The following is a 22,890-nucleotide window of genomic DNA, read 5'->3' as shown; positions in this document are numbered from 1 at the left end:
AAAATAAAGCTGGAGACTCCTGTAGGTGGACATTTCTACAGATAAGACCACAATAGGACACAAGTTAAATGCAAACAGGTAAAGTTCATAATTCCAAGATCAAAATTTGAAGCAATGTAAAGTTTGTAATGTAATGTTTTTTTATTAAAACCTTTCAGACTCAGATATCATGGAGAAAATAGGTTATTTATATTTGATAGTTTTAGAAACAGTTAATTAAAAAAACTGATTGAGGAAGATCCAGACCGATATGAGAGGAGATATAAAAGTAAATAATACAAATTTAAAAGAGTAATAAATACAGATGCAGCCGAGCTAAACTTGATGGTTAACGCATTAAGTAAAGAATAGGAAGAAAAAGGTAACTAACTTTTCAATGGATTTCAATGGATTTTGTCACGAGAAAACCAAGATAAGACTGTGCCATGTGTTATCAGAGTCAAGTTTAGCTCGACTACAACTGTATATTGAAACACAAATCAAAATTCCCCTGTACAATGTCTTCTTATGACCCTTATATTGGACTTTGTGTTGAGCTCTGGTCTCAGTAGAATAATGTAACATTTGGGAATGAAGATACAGCCCAGAAGTCCAGCACTGGAAGAGGAGATGGCAAATACTTCCACAGCCACCATGTACTTCCCCTTGGTGCTGAGGTAGGCCGGAATGAAGGAGATCCACACACTGCAGAACACCAGCATGCTGAAGGTGATGTACTGAGCCTCATTGAAGGTGTCTGGAAGTCTTCTGGCCAAGAAAGCTACAATAAAGCTCATCATTGCCAGAAATCCAATGTAGCTGATGGACAAGTAGAAAGCAATGGCAGATCCCTCAACACATTGTAAGATTATCTTTCCAACCTCTATTCCAGTGTTATAATATGGGAATGGTGGAGAATAAAACATCCAGAGGACACAGATCAAAACTTCTCCAGATGAACCTATAACAAGTAAGGATTTGGAGAGGTGTCTCTTCATCCACTGCCTCAATGTCCTGCCTGGTTTAATGGCTTGAAAAGCCAAGACTACAGTCACTGTTTTAGCTAAGACTGAAGAAACTGCAAGGCTAAAAATGATTCCAAAAGCCACTTGTCGGAGGAGACATGATATATCTGAGGGATGTCCAATGAATAAGAGAGGACATAAAAATGAGAAGATGAGTGAGAGGAGAAGTATGAAACTGAGATTCTGGTTATTGGCTTTCACAATTGGAGAATCTTTATTTTTTATAAATATCCCCAACACAACTATAGTCACAAGGCAAAATGTAAGATTTATAATAATTAGAGATGACCCCAGTGTGTCTCCATAAGACAGGAATTCCATCGGTCTTGGAACGCAGGAATCTCTTCTTCCATTTGACCAGTGATCGTTAGGACACACTAAGCATGTTTCCATATCTGCAATCAAGAAATTATTATATTTTACTAAATATAGTAAATTTGGCAGAAATGTCAATTTATAGTAGTTGTCATGACTAGAGATGAGCGAATCGAAGCTGATGAAGTGTAATACGATCCGAATTTCAGGAAAAATTTGATTCGCAATGAATGCAAATTTCCACGCGCTTCGTGGTAACGAATCTTATTTTTCCTAAAATGGCGGGTGAACGTGTGAGGACATGAAGAAAAGAAATCTGGGAAGGCGGGATCATCCAGATTGAAATGCATGCATGCAGCCAATCAGCAGCCAGCCAGCCCTGTTATGTCACAGCTCTATATATACGGTGGCCATCTTAGATCCAGAAATTTAAAAGCGTTCTGAGTGCAGCAATTGGAAAAGCCTCATTGTGAAAAAAAACAAACTGAAAAAATGATTTATAAGTGCATGGAAACGATAGGGGGGAATCACTTCACAGCATCTTATTGCAGGGAGAAGGAGCTAGGGGCAGTGCTATAAAAGCGATTTACAACTTCAGGAATAGATTATTTGGGGATCCACATGGCCATTATACAGCTCTGTCATTCCAGCAATTTGTTGTTATTGGGGTGCAAGTGCTATGTTGAAAAGCATTTAGTGGCCTATTTTAGTACGAAATTAAAAATATATACGCACTTCACTGTTGCAGTTATTTGTGGCGAAAGCGTTTAGTGGTCTATTTCAGCACAGAAAGAAAAATATATACACATTTCACTTCTGCAGTTATATGTAGTGAGAGTGTTTATTGGCCTATTTCAGTACAAAAAGATAAATATATACGCAGTTCACTTTTGCAGTGATTTGCGCTAAAAGCATTTACTGGCATATTTCAGTACAAAAAGAGAAATATTTACGCAGTTCACTTTTTCAGTTATTTGCAGTAAAAGCGTTTACTGGACTATATATGTGCAAAAAATTATATATACAGTACACAGTTCACTTTTGCAGTTATTTGCACTAAAAGCATTAACTGGCCTATTTCAGTACAAAAAGATAAATATATACGCAGTTCACTTTTGCATTTAATTGCACTAAAAGCGTTTACTGGCCTATTTCAGTACAAAAAGAGAAATATATACGCAGTTCACTTTTGCAGTTAATTGCACTAAAAGTGTTTACTGACCTATTTCAGTACAAAAAGAGAAATATATACGCAGTTCACTTTTGCAGTTATTTGCACTAAATGCGTTTACTGGCCTATTTCAGTACAAAAAGAGAAATATATTCGTTGCTTTTAGGGGTGTTTAAATTTGATTATAATTTATTTAGTTCAGCAAAAAGTATGTTAGACAGAGAAGTGCCAGGCCATGCACAGAGGAGTGGCAGAGGCCTGAATATATTTCTGGCCCAGGCAGAGGTCGCAGCAGAGTAAGGGGGCGTGGAAGCAGGAGTTGCAGCGAGAGGCCTGAGCTCCCAGGGTCATCTAGCGCTTGTGTCTTGACCAGTAACCCAGCGGTTCTTGATTGGTTAACTTGGTCATCCATTTCATCCCAAGTGACATCAGACACCCCCAGCTGACAGTTGGTGGGTTCATCAGACACTACCCTTAGTTGGCATGACCCAGGAGAAGGCCCTGTGCCCTCACCTGTCCTCAAACTACCTCTGTCCTTTGCTGTTCCCTCACCCACAGACGTATTGTATGCAGAGGGCTCAGCTCCACTATACAGCGAGGACGAGCAACTAGAGGACATTAAGCAGTTTCTGCACAGCCAAGATCTGGAGGAGACATCCGCCACTTCCGCCGCTAGGTGGGCAAGTAGTGATGAGGAGACCATTGAGGAGGACATCAGTGATGTGCAGACAATACTCGATAATGATAAAGCCGCTCGCACTTGGGAGCTGATTGCAGAAGGGGCTTCATCATCATCAGGAGAAGAGGGTGGCAACTTGCCCGTGAGGAAGCAGCTGAGCCAGCAAGGTGGTAGCATGGTTGGGAGTCAGCAGGATGGCAGCAGTGGGAGGTCGGGGGCCAAAAGTTCCCGGGGTAGACCACCTGCTTCGCAGCAGCCTACCTGCCCAGGAAGTAGTGGTGCAGGGGTTCACAGAGGCAGCGGAGGTAGCAGTCAGTCAGTCTGTGAAGGTTTTCATTTATCCAGGTCATGGTATATCTGTAAAGAATAAATCAAGGCAACTAGATTTCTTGAAAACGTTTCACTTGTTCATCCAACGAGCTTTCTCAATTCTGAGTGACTGGACAAGAATTCTCTGCCACATACAATGCTGTCTTGACACCTTTTTCTGGGAGGTCATTATCACCTACTGACTCCAATTAGGATAATGGAATAAACACCTTTGGACCCACGCTGGGTATAATGACCTCTGACCCCATGCTGGGTATAATTACCAGATGTTAATTCAGTTACATATTTATTCCCAGAGAATTCTTGTACAGTCACTCAGAATTGAGAAAGCTCGTTGGAAGAACGAGTGAAACGATTTCAAGAAATCTACAGTAAGTCCAGTTGCTTGATTTATTCTTTACAGATATAGCAGTCAGTCAGTGCGGACTGTTGGGGGCAAAATCACCTACTCGGTAGAGCTGAGCGGACACCTGGATGTTCGGGTTCGACGGGTTCGGCTGAACTTCACAAAAATGTTCGAGTTCGGGACCCGAACTCTATCCTGGACCCGAACCCCATTAAAGTCAATGGGGACCCGAACTTTTGAGCACTGGCATGGCTCTAAAAATGACATGGAAAGGGCTAGAGGGCTGCAAATGCCAGCAAATTAAGAGCACGACAAGTGCTCTGCAAACAAATGTGGATAGGGAAATGACTTCAAATAACATAAAATACGTAAAAATAAAAAATAATAATTTTGATCGAGGAGGATGAGGTCCATATGCAGTAGGAGGTTGAGTAGGTAGTGGATGTGGTGGTGTAGGTGGAAGCGGCGGTGGAGGAGGAGGAGGTAGCCTACACTGGTTTTTGGTTTTAATTTAATTTTTTTAAATTAGGGTACACCCCAAAACATTGGGAAATATAACCTGTGATAACCCCTCCAGCCGTGCTAAACAAATGTTAAGACAATACACTGGCTGCAGGGCAGGCCAGCACATCCAAGGCGTAAAGGGCAAGCTCAGGCCATGTGCCCAATTTGGAGACCCAGAAGTTGAAGGGGTCAGACCCATCAGTCAGTACTTGTAGGCGTGTGCACAAATACTGCTCCAGCATGTTGCTGAAATTCTGCCTCCTGCTAAGACATTCCATATCAGCTGGTGGTGCTGGTTGTTGTGGCGTGACAAAGCTTTTCCACATTTCGGCCATGCTAACCCTGCCTTCTGAGGTGCTGGTGGTGCTCCAGCTGCGTTGGCGACCTCTTCCTCCTCCTCTGCCTTCGCCTTGTGCTTCCACTGTAGCTCCGCTGTCAGGTGGGAATGCCACCAGCATCGCGTCTACCAGCGTGCGCATTTAATCGCGCATCTTACGATCACGCTCCAGTGACGGAATTAAGGATGGTAAGTTGTTCTTGTAACGGGAATACAGCAGCGTGGCCACCCAGTAATCAGCACAAGTTAGAATGTGGGCAACTCGGCGGTCGTTGTGGAGACACTGCAGCATGTAATCGCTCATGTGTGCCAGGCTGCCCAGAGGCATCGAAAAGCTGTCCTCTGTGGGAGGTGTATCGTCTGTGTCCTCTGTATCCCTCCAGCGATGCACCAGTGATGGCCATGAGCTGGTTTGGGTGCCACCCTGCTGTGAAAATGGTTCCTCCTCCTCCATCTCCTCCTCATCATCATCCACCTCGTCATCCTCCAGAACTGTGCCCTGGCTGGACAATTGTGTACCTGGCGTTTGTGGGTGCAGGAACCCACCCTCGGAGACACTTGTGAATGATTTCCCTGAAACCCTATGAATTGATCCCTCTTCCTCCTCCTCCTCCTCCTGTGCCACATCCTCTTCCATCATCGCCAGCAACGTTTTTTCAAGGAGGCATAGAAGTGGGATAGTAACGCTGAGAACGGCTTTATCGGCACTGGCCATGTTGGTGGAGTACTCGAAACAGCATAACAAGAACACAGGTCTCGGCTAGTCCCAGAGCTGCTACGAGATTTCGCCCATTATTGCACACCACCATGAAAGGCTTGAGGCTCACTGGCACTAACCACTCATTGGTCTGTCTATCAAGACCTGTCCACAGCTCCTGCGCGGTGTGGGGTTTGTCCCCCAAACAGATAAGTTTTAAAACTGCCTGCTGTTGTTTACCCCTGGCTGTGCTGAAGTTGATGGTGAAGGTGTTACACTGACCTGATGAGGAGCTGGTAGAGGATGAGGAAGCGGAGTAGGAGTAGGAGGAGGAAGCAACAAGAGGCAAACTGAAGCGCCCTGCAATCCTCGGTGGTGGAAGGACATGCGCCAAACTGCTATCCGCCTCAGGCCCAGCCGCCACTACATTTACCCAGTGTGCTGTTATGGAGATCTGACTTCCCTGTCCGTGCTTACTGGTCCACGTATCCGCAGTTAGGTGGACCTTGCCACAGATGGCGTTGCGCAGTGCACACCAGATTTTGTCCCCCACTTGGTTGTGCAGGGAAGGGATGGCACGCCTGGAAAAGTAGTGGCGGCTGGGCACGACGTACTGTGGGACAGCCACCGCCATAAGGCTTTTAAAACTCTCCGTCTCGACCAGACGGAATGACAGCATTATAAAGGACAGTAATTTTGAAATGCTGGTATTCAGGGCCAGGGATCGCAGGTGGGTAGGGGGGTACTTCCTCTTCCGCTCCAGTGTTTGGGAGATGGAGAGCTGAACGTTTCCGTGGAACATTGTGGAGATGCTTGGTGACCCAGGTGGTGGTGTTGCTGGCAGATCCTCTGTTTGCGGGGTGGCAGGTGGCACTCTCACTCCAGAGGTGGATGAAGAGGCCGTGACTGCAGCAGAAGAGGAAGCAGGTGGAGCCAGAGACCTTTCTTGATTTTTGAGGTGTCTACTCCACTGCATTCATGCCTGGTCATGCAGGTTGTGCTCAGTTTGAGAACGTTTATTCCTCGCTTATAATGGCTGTCTATGGTGTTGCACTGCAACATGCGACATGCTGCGACTGCGACAGTCACAGAAAAATCCATCTCAAATGGATTTTTTGCGACTGTCGCGTCACGGCATGTCGCATGTTGCAGTGTGGCACCATAGACTATCATTATAAAAATTGGCGCGCGACATTGGTGGAAAAAATGTCGCGCAACAAATGTCGTCGCGTAGACCTAGCCTAAGCCCCAGATGGAGGGTATTGCCAAAAATGGGTGCTTTTTTAAAACCAGAAAATTATTGCTGTATTTCAAGCTTGTATTCAACAATGACAGATGCAGCCAAGGCCGCAAAATTTGGATTTTGCACTAAATGGGTGTTTTTTTAATAACAGAATATGACAGCAGTATATAACGCTTGTATTTCACACTGAAAGATGCAACAAGGGCTGTAAAATTGAGTATTTTGCCAAAAAAGGGTGTTTTTTTAAAACCTAGAAAATGATTGCTGTATTTCAAGCTTAAATTGCACACTGACTAATGCGGCAGAGGCCCCAGATGGAGGGTATTGCCAAAAATTGGGTGTTTTTTTAAAACCCAGAATATAATTGCAGTATTTCAAGCTTCTATTTGACTATCACAAATGCACATATGCTGTGCTGGTGCACAGAACTTGCATAAAATGGCCGCCGCCGCCCACCAAGGAGTGCAGGACCAGTGTGGCTCTTGGCTTCCAGGCACAACAGCCGCAGCACAGCATGACAATGTCTCACCTGGCACGTCGAATAGGTTCTGGGGAGCTTCGGGGGGGGGGGCGCAGCGGAAGAGGCGGTAACAGTGCAAAAGGAGGAATCAGCTGAGGAAGAGACAGAGGATGGAGTAGGAGGAGGAGAAGAAGAGGCTGGCCTGCATGCAATCCGCGGCTGTAACACCAAATCCACATGGGTGCCACGGGTTGCATGCTTGACGGCCGTAAGAAGGTTCACCCAGGGGGCAGTAAAAGTTATGCACCTTCCCTGCCCGTGTTTGCTAGACCACTTGTGGTCAGATGTATCTTGGCACCGACACTGTGTGCCAGAGATACATTCAATTGCCGCTGAACATGGTCATGTAGCTCCAGGATGCTCTTTTGGGAAAAATATTTCCATCCATGTACCTTCCTTTGCGGTGTGCCAATTGCCACAAATTTTCTAAAGGCCTCCGGGTCCACCAGTTTATATGGCAGTAGTTGGCGGGCTAGCAGTTCCGACAAGCCAGCGGTCAGCCGTTGGGCAAGAGGGTTATCCGGCTTGATCATATTTTTTTGCTCGAACATTTGGGCCACGGAAGCCAGCCTTTTGCCAGATGAACGCGACGATGGCACGGTGGAAGGTAAGGTGGAGGACAAATGGGAGGAGAAGGGGAAGGAGAAGAGGCAGGACGTGGAACACCAGGAGTGTATCTTTGTGGGTTCTGACGGTGTTGCTCCCACTGGGCTCGGTGATGGGAGGCCAGGTGCCTTTTTAAGGTGGTCGTCCCTAGGTGAGTGTTAGGCTTACCACGACTTATGCGTTGATAGCACAGGCTGCAGATGGCAACACTATTTTCAGCAGCGGACACGTTAAAAAAAGCCCACACTGCGGAGCCATTTGCCGGCGTCCTGGGAGCGCCAGATGTGACCGTGCATGGTGGATGCCTCATTCCAGATACATTAGCAGTCTGCTTTTTGCCTCCTGTGCACTGTAAATTCTGCCTGCTTCTTCTCCTTCTCCTTCCTATCTGCTGCTCCGTCTCTCCCTCTGAACTCCCCTCAACTTCCTCTCTTGTGGGCACACACGTGACGTCCATAGACACGTCATCATCATCCCACTGACATTAGAGATCTTGTAATAGGCAGCAACAGCGGGGACCACCCTCCTTGTGCTGATCTGGGTACTAACTAAATGGGCTAAAGTCCTCACAAATAAAAATACAGCCACAAAATGGGATATCTTTAAAAACATCCTAAAAGCTCATTGTGAGAGGTACATACCGTATGGGAATAAAAGGTTAAGGAACAAAAAGAAACCAATGTGGATAAACAGAACTGTAAAGAAAGCAATAAATGACAAAAAGAAAGCATATAAAACACTAAAACAGGAGGGTAGCACGGAAGCACTGAAAATCTATAAGGAAAAAAATAGAACATGTAAAAAACAAATAAAAGTGGCCAAACTAGAGACCGAGAGATTAATTGCCAAAGAGAGTAAAACTAACCCTAAAATGTTCTTCAATTATATAAATGCTAAAAAGTATAAATCTGAAGGTGTCGGCCCTTTAAAGAGTAATGAGGGGGGAGTCGCAGAGAGCGACGAGGAGAAAGCAAAGCTGTTAAATATTTTTTTCTCCAATGTATTCACTGAGGAAAATAAACTGTCAGATGAAATGCTGAATGTTGAAATAAATTCCCCATTAAAAGTGTCCTGTCTGACCCAGGAAGAAGTACAACAGCGACTTAAAAAGATTAAAATAGACAAATTGCCAGGACCAGATGGCATACACCCCCGTATCCTAAGGGTATTAAGTAATGTCATAGCCAGACCCTTATTTCTGATATTTGCAGATTCTATACTGACAGGGAATGTCCCACAGGATTGGCGCATGCAAATGTTGTGCCAATATTCAAAAAGGGTCCAAAAACAGAGCCTGGAAACTATAGGCCGGTAAGTTTAACATCTGTTGTGGGTAAACTGTTTGAAGGTTTTCTAAGAGATGCTATGTTAGAGCATCTTAACGGAAATAAGCAAATAACGCCATATCAGCATGGCTTCATGAGGGATCGGTCATGTCAAACTAATTTAATCAGTTTCTATGAGGAGGTAAGTTCTAGACTTGACAGCGGCGAATCAATGGATGTCGTATATCTGGACTTCTCCAAAGCATTTAACACTGTACCACATAAAAGGTTAGTATATAAAATGAGAATGCTCGGACTGGGAGAAAACGTCTGTAAGTGGGTAAGTAACTGGCTCAATGATAGAAAACAGAGGGTGGTTATTAGTGGTACATACTCAGATTGGGTCACTGTCACTAGTGGGGTACCTCAGGGGTCAGTATTGGGCCCTATTCTCTTCAATATATTTATTAATGATCTTGTAGAAGGCTTGCATAGTAAAGTATCAATTTTCGCAGATGACACTAAACTGTGTAAAGTAATTAACACTGAAGAGGACAGTATACTACTACAGAGGGATCTGGATAGATTGGAGGCTTGGGCAGAGAAGTGGCAGATGAGGTTTAACACTGACAAATGTAAAGTTATGCACATGGGAAGGAATAATGCAAGTCACCCGTACATACTGAATGGTAAAACACTCGGTAACATTGACATGGAAAAGGATCTAGGAATTTTAATAAACAGCAAACTAAGCTGCAAAAACCAGTGTCAGGCAGCTGCTGCCAAGGCCAATAAGATAATGGGTTGCATCAAAAGGGGCATAGATGCCCGTGACGAGAACATATTCCTACTACTTTACAAATCACTAGTCAGACCACACATGGAGTACTGTGTACAGTTCTGGGCTCCAGTGAACAAGGCAGACATAGCAGAGCTGGAGAGGGTCCAGAGGAGGGCAACTAAAGTAATAACTGGAATGGGGCAACTACAGTACCCTGAAAGATTATCAAAATTAGGGTTATTCACGTTAGAAAAAAGACTACTGAGGGGAGATCTAATTACTATGTATAAATATACCAGGGGTCAGTACAGAGATCTCTCCCATCATCTATTTACCCCCAGGACTGTGACTGTGACGAGGGGACATCCTCTGCGTCTGGAGGAAAGAAGGTTTGTACACAAACATAGAAGAGGATTCTTTACGGTAAGAGCAGTGAGACTATGGAGCTCTCTGCCTGAGGAGGTGGTGATGGTGAGTACAATAAAGGAATTCAGGAGGGGCCTGGATGTATTTCTGGAGTGTAATAATATTACAGGCTATGGCTACTAGAGAGGGGTCGTTGATCCAGGGAGATATTCTGATGCCTGATTGGAGTCAGGAAGGAATTTTTTTATTCCCCTAAAGTGAGGAAAATTGGCTTCTACCTCACAGTTTTTTTTTTGCCTTCCTCTGGATCAACTTGCAGGATGACAGGCCGAACTGGATGGACAAATGTCTTTTTTCGGCCTTATGTACTATGTTACTGCTGGGTGGTGACCATTGATACCTCCTCTTCCTGATCCGATGCCAAGAATGGCTGCGCATCGGTAAGGTCTTGTAATCTATGGGAAAATAATTCCTCTGACTCAAGCGAAGGGGATATGGTGGAGGTGGTGTCTTTTTGGGTGCACACAGCAGAGAGTGAAGAGGGTGCAGATAGAGAGGATTAGGAGGGTGCAGAAGCGGAAAGCTGAGTGAGCCACTTAACCAAGTCTGGTGCATCCGTAATCGCACGCCCCTTCTGCAACTTCCCACTTAGGCTCCGGCCTGGTGCACCTGCCCTACCCCTACCACCCCTGCGGAATGGCCTGCCTCTTCCTCTGCCAGTCATTTTCAAAATGACCCTGTGACAAAAGTCCCTATAGAAGAGCAGTATTTGTGGAAGAAGGTATATCAAACCCCTGCTTCAATCAGTTTTTTTTGAGGGGCAACTGGTATATCACACCAGTAGAAATTATTTGTTCCAATGTCGTTTGTCACTATCTGTAGCTGAGGTAACGCAGCTTAGGCTACTTTCACACTAGCGTTCGGGTGTCCGCTCGAGCGCTCCGTTTGAAGGGGCTCACGAGCGGCCCCGAACGCAGCCGTCCGGCCCCAATGCATTCTCAGTGGAGGCGGATCCGCTCAGAATGCATCAGTCTGCCAGCGCTCAGCCTCCGCTCCGCTCAGTGAGCGCACACCTGAACGCTGCTTGCAGCGTTCGGGTGTCCGCCTGGCCGTGCGGAGGCGAGTGGATCCGTCCAGACTTACAATGTAAGTCAATGGGGACGGATCCGTTTGAAGATGACACAATATGGCTCAATCTTCAAACGGATCCGTCCCCCATTGACTTACAATGTAAAGTCTGAACGGATCCGCTCAGGCTACTTTCATACTTAGAAAATTTTCTAAGTTATAATGCAGACGGATCCGTTCTGAACGGATGGGAACGTCTGCATTATCGGAGCAGATCCGTCTGATGAAACATCAGACGGATCCGCTCTGAACGCTAGTGTGAAAGTAGCCTAAACCGCAAACAAATTCTGTGCTACCCAAATGCACTATATAGAAAGTATATAATTGGTATGTAACACCCCTGATTAAATCACTTTTTTGGGGGGCAACTGGTATATCGCACCAGTAGAAATTAATTGTTCCAATAGCGTTTGTCACTCTGTGAGCTGAGGTAACGCAGCAAAACCGCAAACAAATGCTGCACTACCCAAATGCACTATATAGAAAGTATATTATTGGTATATCACACCCCCGCTTTAATCTGTTTTTTTTTGGGGGAAACTGGTATATCGCACCAGTAGAAATTATTTGTTCCAATAGCGTTTGTTACTCTGTGTGCGTTAACGCAGAAAAACCGCAAACAAATGCGGCACTACCCAAATGCACTATATAAAAAGGATATTATTGGTATATAACACCCCTGCTTCAATCCCAACTGCTGCACAATACAAATGCACTATAATATACTTTCTATGTTAGAAAGTATATTATAAGTATATCACACCCCTCAGTATATCACACCTATCGATAGCACAACGTTACCAGTCCTTAAAATGACTTTTGTGGACATATTAGCTAGCGTTTGGTGTCCCTAACAGCCTGTCCCTGCTCCACACAGCAACCTCTCCCTACACTGGCAAAACACTGAATGTAAAATGGTGGCCAGATCAGGTTTATTTATAAGGAAGGGGGTGTGTCCATGTGCTGAAATGTCTCAATTGGCTGTCCTGTACCACCTGATGTATGTGTCATGGGTCAAAGTTCTTCACAATGTAAAAGAATATGGTGCCGGGGGACATCGCCATATGTTCGCCCGTTCGGTGAACTGCATACTAGTTTTCCTCGAACCGCAAGGCCATCTCTAAGCACAGGCATTGCACTACTCACAGTGGTCCTCTTCCTTCCACAGCTCTGTTTCCACCCACCATGGTCTTCTGCGAGCCAAGCCTACTTTAAAGGCTTCTAGGCCTGCTCGATAGTGCACATGCATGCTTACTCTCAGCCTCTTGAAAGGTCAGCATGTGCACCTCCAAATCCTTTCCCACCCAATGGGTGGGTGTCCCTAGGTATTTAAGTTGCCCTCCCCTCTGAAAGGGAGCTTGAGTTTTAGGTTTTCTATTCTCTAGTAAAACGCAAAAGGGTATTTTCTGTCTGACTACCCATTTTCCTTACTCCAGCCTGACTACCGACTCTGACTTCTAGTTGCCTTCCCTGACCTAAACCTGTTTCTTGGATTACCCTACTGCCACCTGTCCTGATCTCAGCCTTGTCTCACGGATATCCTTGTATGCTGCCTGATCTAACCTTGCCCCATCTCCTGACTACACATATTACCTGATCCTTCAGTGCTTTTCACTGGTGTGTCCGACCCTGTTGGTCAGCCATCAAATGCACTAGAACTATCTTAATTGGTAGTGGTTTGGTGACTCCTCCTCAGCAAAGTTCGGATCCAGGAGATAAAGAGTGAATACCACAGGACTAACAGGATCATGCCCTTAGTGTTACTACTAACCAAACCGGTACATTGGTAAAATGGATCCACACCCACTGCATGTTAACAGAGTATGTTCTGGAGGAAGGGCACACACAGTCATGTAGACAACAAGACAATTTTAAACAATTTTAATGTACACAAAACTAGAAATGGCTAGAAGTTACATAGTTAATACAATTGGAAAATGACATAAGTCCATCAAGTTCAGCCAAGTGTGAATATCATATAGCATAATATAATATGAGTAAAGACGCGGAACTGTGCGACATTTTGAAAATGAAACAGTTTTTACAGACAAATGGCCAAAAGTACCAATGCCATAGAGAAGAATGACATTTCTGTGAAGGTGCAGAACTGTGCAACATTATCAAAACGACTAATATTACAGAGAGCTGAGAAGAAATACTGCTGCCATAAAGGACCATAACAATTTAGACAAATCACACAACTGTGCAACCTGTTTGAGAAGAGGACAGTTTTATACAGAAAGCCGACCAGAAGTATTATTGTCATGTAGCAGAATTACATGTGAGTGAAGGCATGGAACTGCGTGAAATTTTAAAAACTAGAGAATTTTTATATACAGCTATTAATGCCACATTTTTAGCAGAATTACATTTGGGTGGTGGCGCCACTTGCCTCACTGAATGCCCGTTATAACAGTATACTGGAGGCTGGACAAGATATGGTACAATGATAGCACACCGGGCCATTTCCAGCCACTGTCCCAATCTGCCTCCCAGAAGTCCACAGAAAGGGCACAGTCATTTTGAAAAGGAGTTAAATTTAAAGGGAGTCTATAAGAAACGTACCTGTCCGGGTTTCAGCGGTGCTGGAGCCATGCCCCCTGGTGACAGCATCCTTAGCAACAGGATGCAATACTCTGTTTCTTCTTGCAGCTGCCGTGTGCTGGGGGATATTAGCAATGGGCTGAATGCTCAGCTGCTCTATTACTGTGTGCTAGTGTTTCTGACTAATGGAGCTCCGAGTAATGGACCTATCAGGTTCTGATCCAGGGACTTGTGCTCTATATAAACCTGTTCCTGGCCATACACCAGTGCAGTGGTAGTCTCTGACTCACTAGCTGTGCTCCTGGTTCCTTGCTTCTGTGCTTATAGGGTTGCTCGTTCCTCTGACTCTTCTGACCACTCTCTGTATCTGGTTTGGTACTCCATAGCTTGTCTGGTTCTGACCCATCTATGTACGACTCTGGTATTTTGTTTGTCTGTCTTGTTTGTTAGTGCATCTCTGCACTTAACCACCTCAGCCCCCAGTGCTTAAACCCCCTAATGACCAGACCACTTTTTACAATTCTGCACTACACTACTTTCACGGTTTATTGCTCGGTCATACAACTTACCACCCAAATGAATTTTACCTCCTTTTCTTCTCACTAATAGAGCTTTCATTTGGTGGTATTTTATTGATGCTGACATTTTAACTTTTTTTGTTATTAATCGAAATTTACCGAAAATTTACCAAACACTTTCAGTTGTAAAATTTTTCAAATAAAACTACATTTCTATATAAATTTTTCTCTAAATTTATTGTTCTACATGTCTTTGATAAAAAAAAAGCGTATATTTATTGGTTTGGGTAAAAGTTATAGCGTTTACAAACTATGGTACAAAAATGTAAATTTCCGCTTTTTGAAGCAGCTCTTACTTTCTGAGCACCTGTCATGTTTCCTGAGGTTCTACAATGGCCAGACAGTACAAACACCCCACAAATGACCCCATTTCAGAAAGTAGACACCCTAAGGTATTCGCTGATGGGCATAGTGAGTTCATAGAACTTTTTATTTTCTGTCACAAGTTAGCGGAAAATGATGATTTTTTTTTTTTTTCTTACAAAGTCTCATATTCCACTAACTTGTGCCAAAAAATAAAAACTTACATTAACTCACTATGCCCATCACGAAATACCTTGGGGTGTCTTCTTTCCAAAATGGGGTCACTTGTGGGGTAGTTATACTGCCCTGGCATTTTAGGGGCCCTAATGCGTGAGAAGTAGTTTGAAATCAAAATGTGTAAAAACTGCCCTGTGAAATCCTAAAGGTGCTCTTTGGAATGTGGGCCCCTTTGCCCACCAAGGCTGCAAAAAAGTGTCACACATGTGGTATCGCCGTACTCAGGAGAAGTTGGGAAATGTGTTTTGGGGTGTCTTTTTACACATGCCCATGCTGGGTGAGATAAATATATCTGTCAAATGACAACTTTGTATAAAAAAATGGGAAAAGTTGTCTTTTAGAGAGATATTTCTCTCACCCAGCATGGGTATATGGAAAAAGACACCCCAAAACACATTGCCCAACTTCTCCTGAGTACGGCGATACCACATGTGTGACACTTTTTTGCAGCCTAGGTGGGCACAGTGGCCCACATTCCAAAGAGCACCTTTCGGATTTCACAGGGCATTTTTTACACATTTTGATTTCAAACTACCTCTCACGCATTAGGGCCCCTAAAATGCCAGGGTAGTATAACTACCCCACAAGTGACCCCATTTTGGAAAGAAGACATCCCAAGGTATTTCGTGAAGGGCATAGTGAGTTCATGGAAGTTTTAATTTTTTGTCAAAAGTTAGTGGAATATGAGACTTTGTAAGAAAAAAAAAGAAAAAAATCATCATTTTCCGCTAACTTGTGACAAAAAAAAAAAATTCTAGGAACTCGCCATGCCCCTCACGGAATATCTTGGGGTCTCTTCTTTCCAAAATGGAGTCACTTGTGGGGTATTTATACTGCCCTGGCATTTTAGGGGACCTAATGCGTGAGAAGTAGTTTGAAATTAAAATGTGTAAAAAATGCCCTGTTAAATCCTAAAGGTGCTCTTTGGAATGTGGGCCACTTTGCCCATCTAGGCTGCAAAAAAGTGTCACACATGTGGTATCGCCGTACTCAGGAGAAGTTGGGCAATGTGTTTTGGGGGTCTTTTTCCATATACCCATGCTGGGTGAGAGAAATATGTCTCTAAAAGACAACTTTTCCCATTTTTTTATACAAAGTTGGCATTTGACCGAGATATTTATCTCACCCAGCATGGGTATATGTAAAATGACACACCAAAACACATTGCACAACTTCTCCTGAGTACGGCGATACCACATGTGTGACACTTTTTTGCAGCCTTGATGCGCAAAGGAGCCCAAATTCCTTTTAGGAGGGCATTTTTAGACATTTGGATCCCAGACTTCTTCTCACGCTTTAGGGCCCCTAAAATGCCAGGGCAGTATAAATACCCCACATGTGACCCCATTTTGGAAAGAAGACACCCCAAGGTATTCAACGAGGGGCATGGCGAGTTCATAGAAGATTTTTTTTTTTGGCACAAGTTAGCGGAAATTGAATTTTTTTAGTTTTTTCTCACAAAGTCTCCCTTTCCGCTAACTTGGGACAAAAAGTTCAATCTTTCATGGACTCATTATGCCCCTCAGCGAATACCTCGGGGTGTCTTCTTTCCGAAATGGGGTCACATGTGGGGTATTTATACTGCCCTGGCATTTTAGGGGCACTAAAACGTGAGAATAAGTCTGGAATATAAATGTCTAAAAAAAATTCACGCATTTGGATTCCGTGAGGGGTATGGTGAGTTCATGTGAGATTGTATTTTTTGTCACAAGTTAGTGGAATATGAGACATTGTAAGAAAAAACAAAAAACAAAAATAAAATAAAAATCTATTTCCGCTAACTTGTGCCAAAAAAATGTCTGAATGGAGCCTTACAGGGGGGTGATCAATGACAGGGGGGTGATCAGGGAGTCTATATGGGGTGATCACCACCCTGTCATTGATCACCCCCCTGTAAGGCTCCATTAAGACGTCCGTTAGTGTTTTGCGGATCCTCTGTGTCCGTGTTTTGCGTATCCACGGATCCGCAAAACACATACGGACTTCTGAATGGAGCCTTACAGGGGGGTGATCAATGACAGGGGGGTGATAACCCCATATAGACTCCCTGATCACCCCCCTGTCATTGATCACCCCCCTGTAAGGCTCCATTCAGAGGTCCGTATGTGTTTTGCGGATCCACGGATCCATGGATCGGATCAGCAAAACACATACGGACGAATGAATGGAGCCTTACAGGGGGGTGATCAATGACAGGGGGGTGATCAGGGAGTCTATATGGGGTGATCACCCTCCCTGTAAGGCTCCATTCAGACGTCTGTATGTGTTTTGCGGATCCGATCCATGGATCCGTGGATCCGCAAAACACATACGGACCTCTGAATGGAGCCTTACAGGGGGGTGATCAATGACAGGGGGGTGATCAGGGAGTCTATATGGGGTGATCACCCCCCTGTTATTGATCACCCCCCTGTAATGCTCCGATCAGACGTCCGTTTGTGTTTTGCGGATCCGATCCGTGCATCCGTAAAACACATACGGACATCTGAATGGAGCCTTACAGGGGGGTGATCAATGACAGGGGGGTGATCAGGGAGTCTATATGGGGTGATCACCCCCCTGTCATTGATCATCCCCTGTCATTGATCACCCCCCTGTAAGGCTCCATTCAGACGTCTGTATGTGTTTTGCGGATCCGATTCATGGATCCGTAAAACACATACGGACGTCTGAATGGAGCCTTAAAGGGGGGTGATCAATGACAGGGGGGTGATCAATGACAGGGGGGTGATCAGGGAGTCTATATGGGGTGATCAGGGGTTAATAAGGGGTTAATAAGTGACAGGGGGGGTGTAGTGTAGTGTGGTGCTTGGTGCTACTTATTACAGAGCTGCCTGTGTCCTCTGGTGGTCGATCCAAGCAAAAGGGACCACCAGAGGACCAGGTAGCAGGTATATTAGACGCTGTTATCAAAACAGCGTCTAATATACCTATTAGGGGTTAAAAAAAAACGCATCTACAGCCTGCCAGCGAACGATCGCCGCTGGCAGGCTGTAGATGCACTCGCTTACCTGCAGTTCCTGTGAACGCGCGTTCATAGGAAATCTCGCGTCTCGCGAGATGACGCGTATATGCGTCTAGGAGGAATGAATCAGCCGCCTCCGGAACGCGATCCTGCGTTAGGCTGTCCGGTGGTGGTTAAATAGCGTAGGGACTGTCGACCCGTTGTGATCTAGCTATATAGGGCTACTACTGCAAGTAGGTAGGGACAGCGGGCTGGGTTCTAGCCTAAAGACTCACTGTCCATGTTTGTCCCCACCTGATAACTGAGTCTGTTATGTAAATTTCACTAATATAGCTACCAGCAATGGCCATCAGAACATTGCAAAAGCATTATAACCATATCTTTATGTCATCTGGATGCTTTTTCCGTGTCCAGGAAAAGCACTTTTATTCCTATGAAAAACAGCCTCCAAGTTCCCATTGGGCAGGCTTTCCTTTTGAAAGTGCCTAAGTCCGCCACATTTCCCCGCTGTCTGCTATTAGGGATGACCTTGCGGTTGGCCCGGCGGTCATTTCACAAGGAATTTTGCTCGTTCGCGTTTCGCCGAAAATGCGAACATATGGTGATGTTCGCATGGAGCATATTCTTTTGCTGAACTTTGACCCATGACACGTCCATCAGGTGGGACAGGACAGCCAATTGAGACGTTTCAGCACATGGACACACCCCCACTTTATAAAAAGAATCTGATCTGGCAGCCATTTTGCATTCTATATTTTGCCAGTGTAGGGAGAGGCTGCTTTGTGGAGCAGGGACAGGCTGTTAGGTACACCAAACGCTAGATGATAGGGCCACAAAAGTCCTTTTATGGACTGGTAAAGATGTGCTATCAATTGGTGTTATATACTGAGGGGTGTGATATACTTATAATATATTTTCTAACATAGAAAGTATATTATAGTGCATTTGTATTGTGCAGCAGTTGTGTGCGGTTCTGCTGCGATACTGCAGCTATATAGAGGGACAAACGCTATTGGAAAAAATAATTGTAACGGCTTCGCCATACCTGCTTCCACAAAATACTGATTGAGGGGGGCAATATACCTGCTTATACAAAATACTGATTAAGGGCTTATATATACCTGCTTGCACAAAATACTGATTTAGGGGTGCTATATACCTGCTTCTACAAAATACTGATTAAGGGGTTCAATATAACTGCTTCCACAAAATACTGATTGAGGGGTGTGATATACTTGCTTCCACCTAATACTGATTCAGGGGTTCTATATACCTGTTTCCACAAAATACTGATTGAGGAGTGCGATATACCTGCTTCTACAAAATACAGATTAAGGGGTTCTATATACCTGCTTCAACAAAATACTGATTTAGGGGTGCGATATACCTGCTTACGCCAAATATTGATTGAGGCCTGCCATACACCGCCTTCCAAAAAATACTGATTGAGGGGTGTTCAATATACCTGCTTCTACAAAATACTGATTTAGGGGTGCGATATACCTGCTTACACCAAATATTGATTCAGGGGTTCCAAATACCTGTTTTCACAAAATACTGATTATGGGGTGCGATATACCAGCTATTGTGCCTTTTCAGAAGAGTAAACAGTTACATCTACTTATTCTAGTTATGATGAAAACTGTAAACAGTTATATCTACTTATTTTAGTTATGATTTGGTATGGACTTCTGGGAATTAGACTTCGTTCAGAGGAAGTTGTGTTTTTGTAACCAATAGTCAATCGTCCTTTAGACACTTAGAAGATCCACGCCACTTGTGGTAGTAGAGGCTTCATTGTGTTTCTTATTTGAACATAAATTCCACAATGAGAGAAGTGTCAAAATGTTCCTCCGAGTGTATATCATAGTTGGTTCATGTATCAAAGTTTGTCCCTCAGCTTTGAGATAAAGCTTCCAGATGTCAGGTATGTGTAGTGTTGAAGATGTCAGGCATATATGAGTTAACCCTTAATGGTTTGATGCTTATAGCTTATACAACAGTGCCACCTAAGTATGAGTAGGTAACACTACACCAGTAGCAAAAGTGTATTCTTATTATGACGTCACATTCCTTATCAATGTACACGCCTATCCGACAATGATTGGAGAGTTCCAAACTAGGTAGGTGTGTTCATCTGATATGTTTTTGGTTAATAAACCACACACCAAAAATAAAAAAGCAAGGATAAATAAAGAAGAAGAGGAACAAAGAAAGGGAGCCGTGAGAAGGATTTGGATTATCAGAAAACTCTTGAGAGCTGACTTCCCCTAGACTCTGCCTATCACCTACCTTCTCGGGTAATGTATGATTTTATGTTGTGTAGTATTGATAAATTGATTCGCTTGATATCTAGCCAAAATCCCAATTTTGTGTGGATATAGTGTAAAGGTGCTACATCAATATTGGTGCTGTTCAGCTACAATGCATATAACTGAATAAAAGATCTAATATTGATACGACAAGAGAACTTCTCTGTAGAATCTTTATATTCCCTAGTTTGATATCAAGCCGATAAATGTATAAGCTTTATTGCAATACTACCAATACAATCCGAGATTGGTCATAGTTTTAGCAGAGCAAGGGCTCATATCTGTCATTTTCTTGATTGAATTTCTGTGTATAATCAATTGATTGGTATATCTCATAAATTGAAAGTAGTATTGCATAATATTCTTGTGTTGGTTGAATAGTGTTTTGTTGGCGCCATCTGGTGGCGAATTTTGGGTACTGCATATTATTGTGTGTCATTGAAATTTACAATGATACATTTTTTATTGTATTTTAAATTATTGTATAATAAATCATTTATATTTTTGCATAGACGCTTGTTACCTGTTCTTACTGATTGCACAAAATAATTAGGTTCTCGATTGAACTCTTTTGAGGTGTTTATATGTCCACCTCGCGGATCAATGTCATTTGAATAATTTTTCTATTTATCCATTATTTATTTATATATATATATATATATATATATATATATATATATATATATAAAGCATTTGCTATATCCCCGACACTGCTTACACCAAATAATAATTGAGGCCTGTGATACACCGGCTTCAACAAAATACTGATTGAGGTGTGCGATATACCTGATTTCACCAAATATTGATTCAGGGGTTTATTTTGGGGCCTGTACTGGCCTACAATAAATTTTTTATCCAGTGACCGACTAATGTACCTCCAGCCAAATAATCACAAGTTCTTTTTTGTTAGGTTAATGCCTAATTTTTGGGGCCTGTACTGGCCTACAGTAAAATTTGCATCCAGTGAACGCCTAATGTACCTCGAGCCACATAATCACAAGTTCTTTTCTGTCCGGTGAATACCTAATTGTTGGGGCCTATACTCCAGTGGCCTACAGTAAATTTTTTATCCAGTGACCGCCTAATGTACCTGCAGCCAAATAATCACAAGTTCTTTTCTGTCCGATGAATGCATAATTGTTGAGGCCTGTACTCCAGTGGCTTACAGTAAAATTTGTATTAAGTGACCACCTAATGTACCTCGAGCCACATAATCACAAGTTCTTTTCTGTCCGGTGAATGCCTAATTGTTGGGGCCAATACTTCAGTGGCCTACAGTAAGATTTGTATCCAGTGACCGCCTAATATACCTGCAGCCAAATAATCACAAGTTATTTTCTGTCTGGTGAATGCCTAATTGTTGGGGCCTGTACGCCAGTAAAATTTGTATTAAGTGACCACCTAATGTACCTCGAGCCACATAATCACAAGTTTTTTTCTGTATGGCTAATGCCTAATTTTTGGGGCCTATACTCCAGTGGCCTACAGTAAAAAAAAATATCCAGGAACCGCCTAATGTATCTGCAGCCAAATAATCACAAGTTATTTTCTGTCCGGTGAATGCCTAATTGTTGGGGCCTGTACTCCAGTGGCCTAAAATTAAATTTTTCTAGACTCCAGCAGGGCAAATTTTGGAGAGTTTCCCTTTAAGACGCATAAAAATCACCCCTGATTAAAATACATTTTTTTTTTTAACTTCCTTTAACTTCCCAAGGCTGCCTCCCTGACATCACAGTGATGCAGGAGAAGAAGCCTTGGTTGGGTGGGGATAAGGCCATTTTATAAACACACTGATATTGATGCACTGAAATGTGCTGAACAGGAGCAAAATTGCAACTGGTTTGTAAAAAGAAAAAAGTGCAACTGCACAGAATATCCAGCAAAATGTGTGCTGCTGGAGGTACTGTGAATATGCCTATAAAACACCATCTAGTAAATGTTGAGGTTTTTTGAATAAAGATAAAAAGGCTAGTTACTCATGCACAGAATAAACATATCTTTTTAGTGGTTTTGCAAGATCTTTGTGATTGCAGTGCATTACATGAACAGCTCTAGATGCCCTCACTCTAAGGTAAACACACAGAACAATTCCCCTATGCTCTTCTTAACTACTGATAAAACCCTGACATTTCTACCTATTAGTTTAATCTACCAAACTAAGTACGGTGGGGAACAGAAGTATTTGAACACCGTGCGATTTTGCAAGTTCTCGCACTTAGAAATCATGGAGGGGTCTGAAATTCACATTGTAGGTGCATTCACACTCTGAGAGACAGAATTAAAAAAATAATAATCAGGAAATCACATTGTATCGTATGATTTTTAAAGAATGTATTTGTCTAGCACTGCTGCACATAAGTATTTGAACACCTGAGAAAATCGGTGTTAATATTTGGTACAGAAGCCTTTGTTTGCAATTACAAAGGTCAAACATTTCCTGTAGTTCTTGACCAGTTTTGCACACACTGCAACAAGGATTTTGGCCCACTCCTTCACACAGATCCCATTTTAGATCTGTCAGGTTTCGGGGCTGTCGCTGAGCAACACGGAGTTTTAGCGCCCTCCAAAGATGTTACATTGGATTTAGGTCTGTAGACTAAGTAGGCCACTCCAGAACCTTGATATGCTTCTTACGGAGCCACTCCTTGGTTATCCTTAG

The 22,890-nt window shown here is 43.4% G+C and overlaps 1 protein-coding gene across 1 annotated transcript in view; it reads right to left on the bottom strand.

Annotated features, from left to right (window-relative positions):
- Positions 1–479: 479 nt before the first annotated feature.
- LOC120998913 (vomeronasal type-2 receptor 26-like) overlaps positions 480–22,890 on the bottom strand; it is a 90,705-nt gene continuing 68,294 nt past the window's right edge. Inside the window, exon 3 of the mRNA XM_040429792.1 lies at positions 480–1,399. Within this exon, the coding sequence (XP_040285726.1) occupies positions 480–1,399 (920 nt within the window). The remainder of the gene's footprint in view (positions 1,400–22,890) is intronic.

The sequence above is a fragment of the Bufo bufo genome, chromosome 4, assembly GCF_905171765.1.
Source record: "Bufo bufo chromosome 4, aBufBuf1.1, whole genome shotgun sequence".
NCBI classification, from domain to species: domain Eukaryota; kingdom Metazoa; phylum Chordata; class Amphibia; order Anura; family Bufonidae; genus Bufo; species Bufo bufo.
The sequence above is the reverse complement of the archived record's forward strand: the minus strand, read 5'-3'. Positions and strand labels throughout refer to the sequence as shown.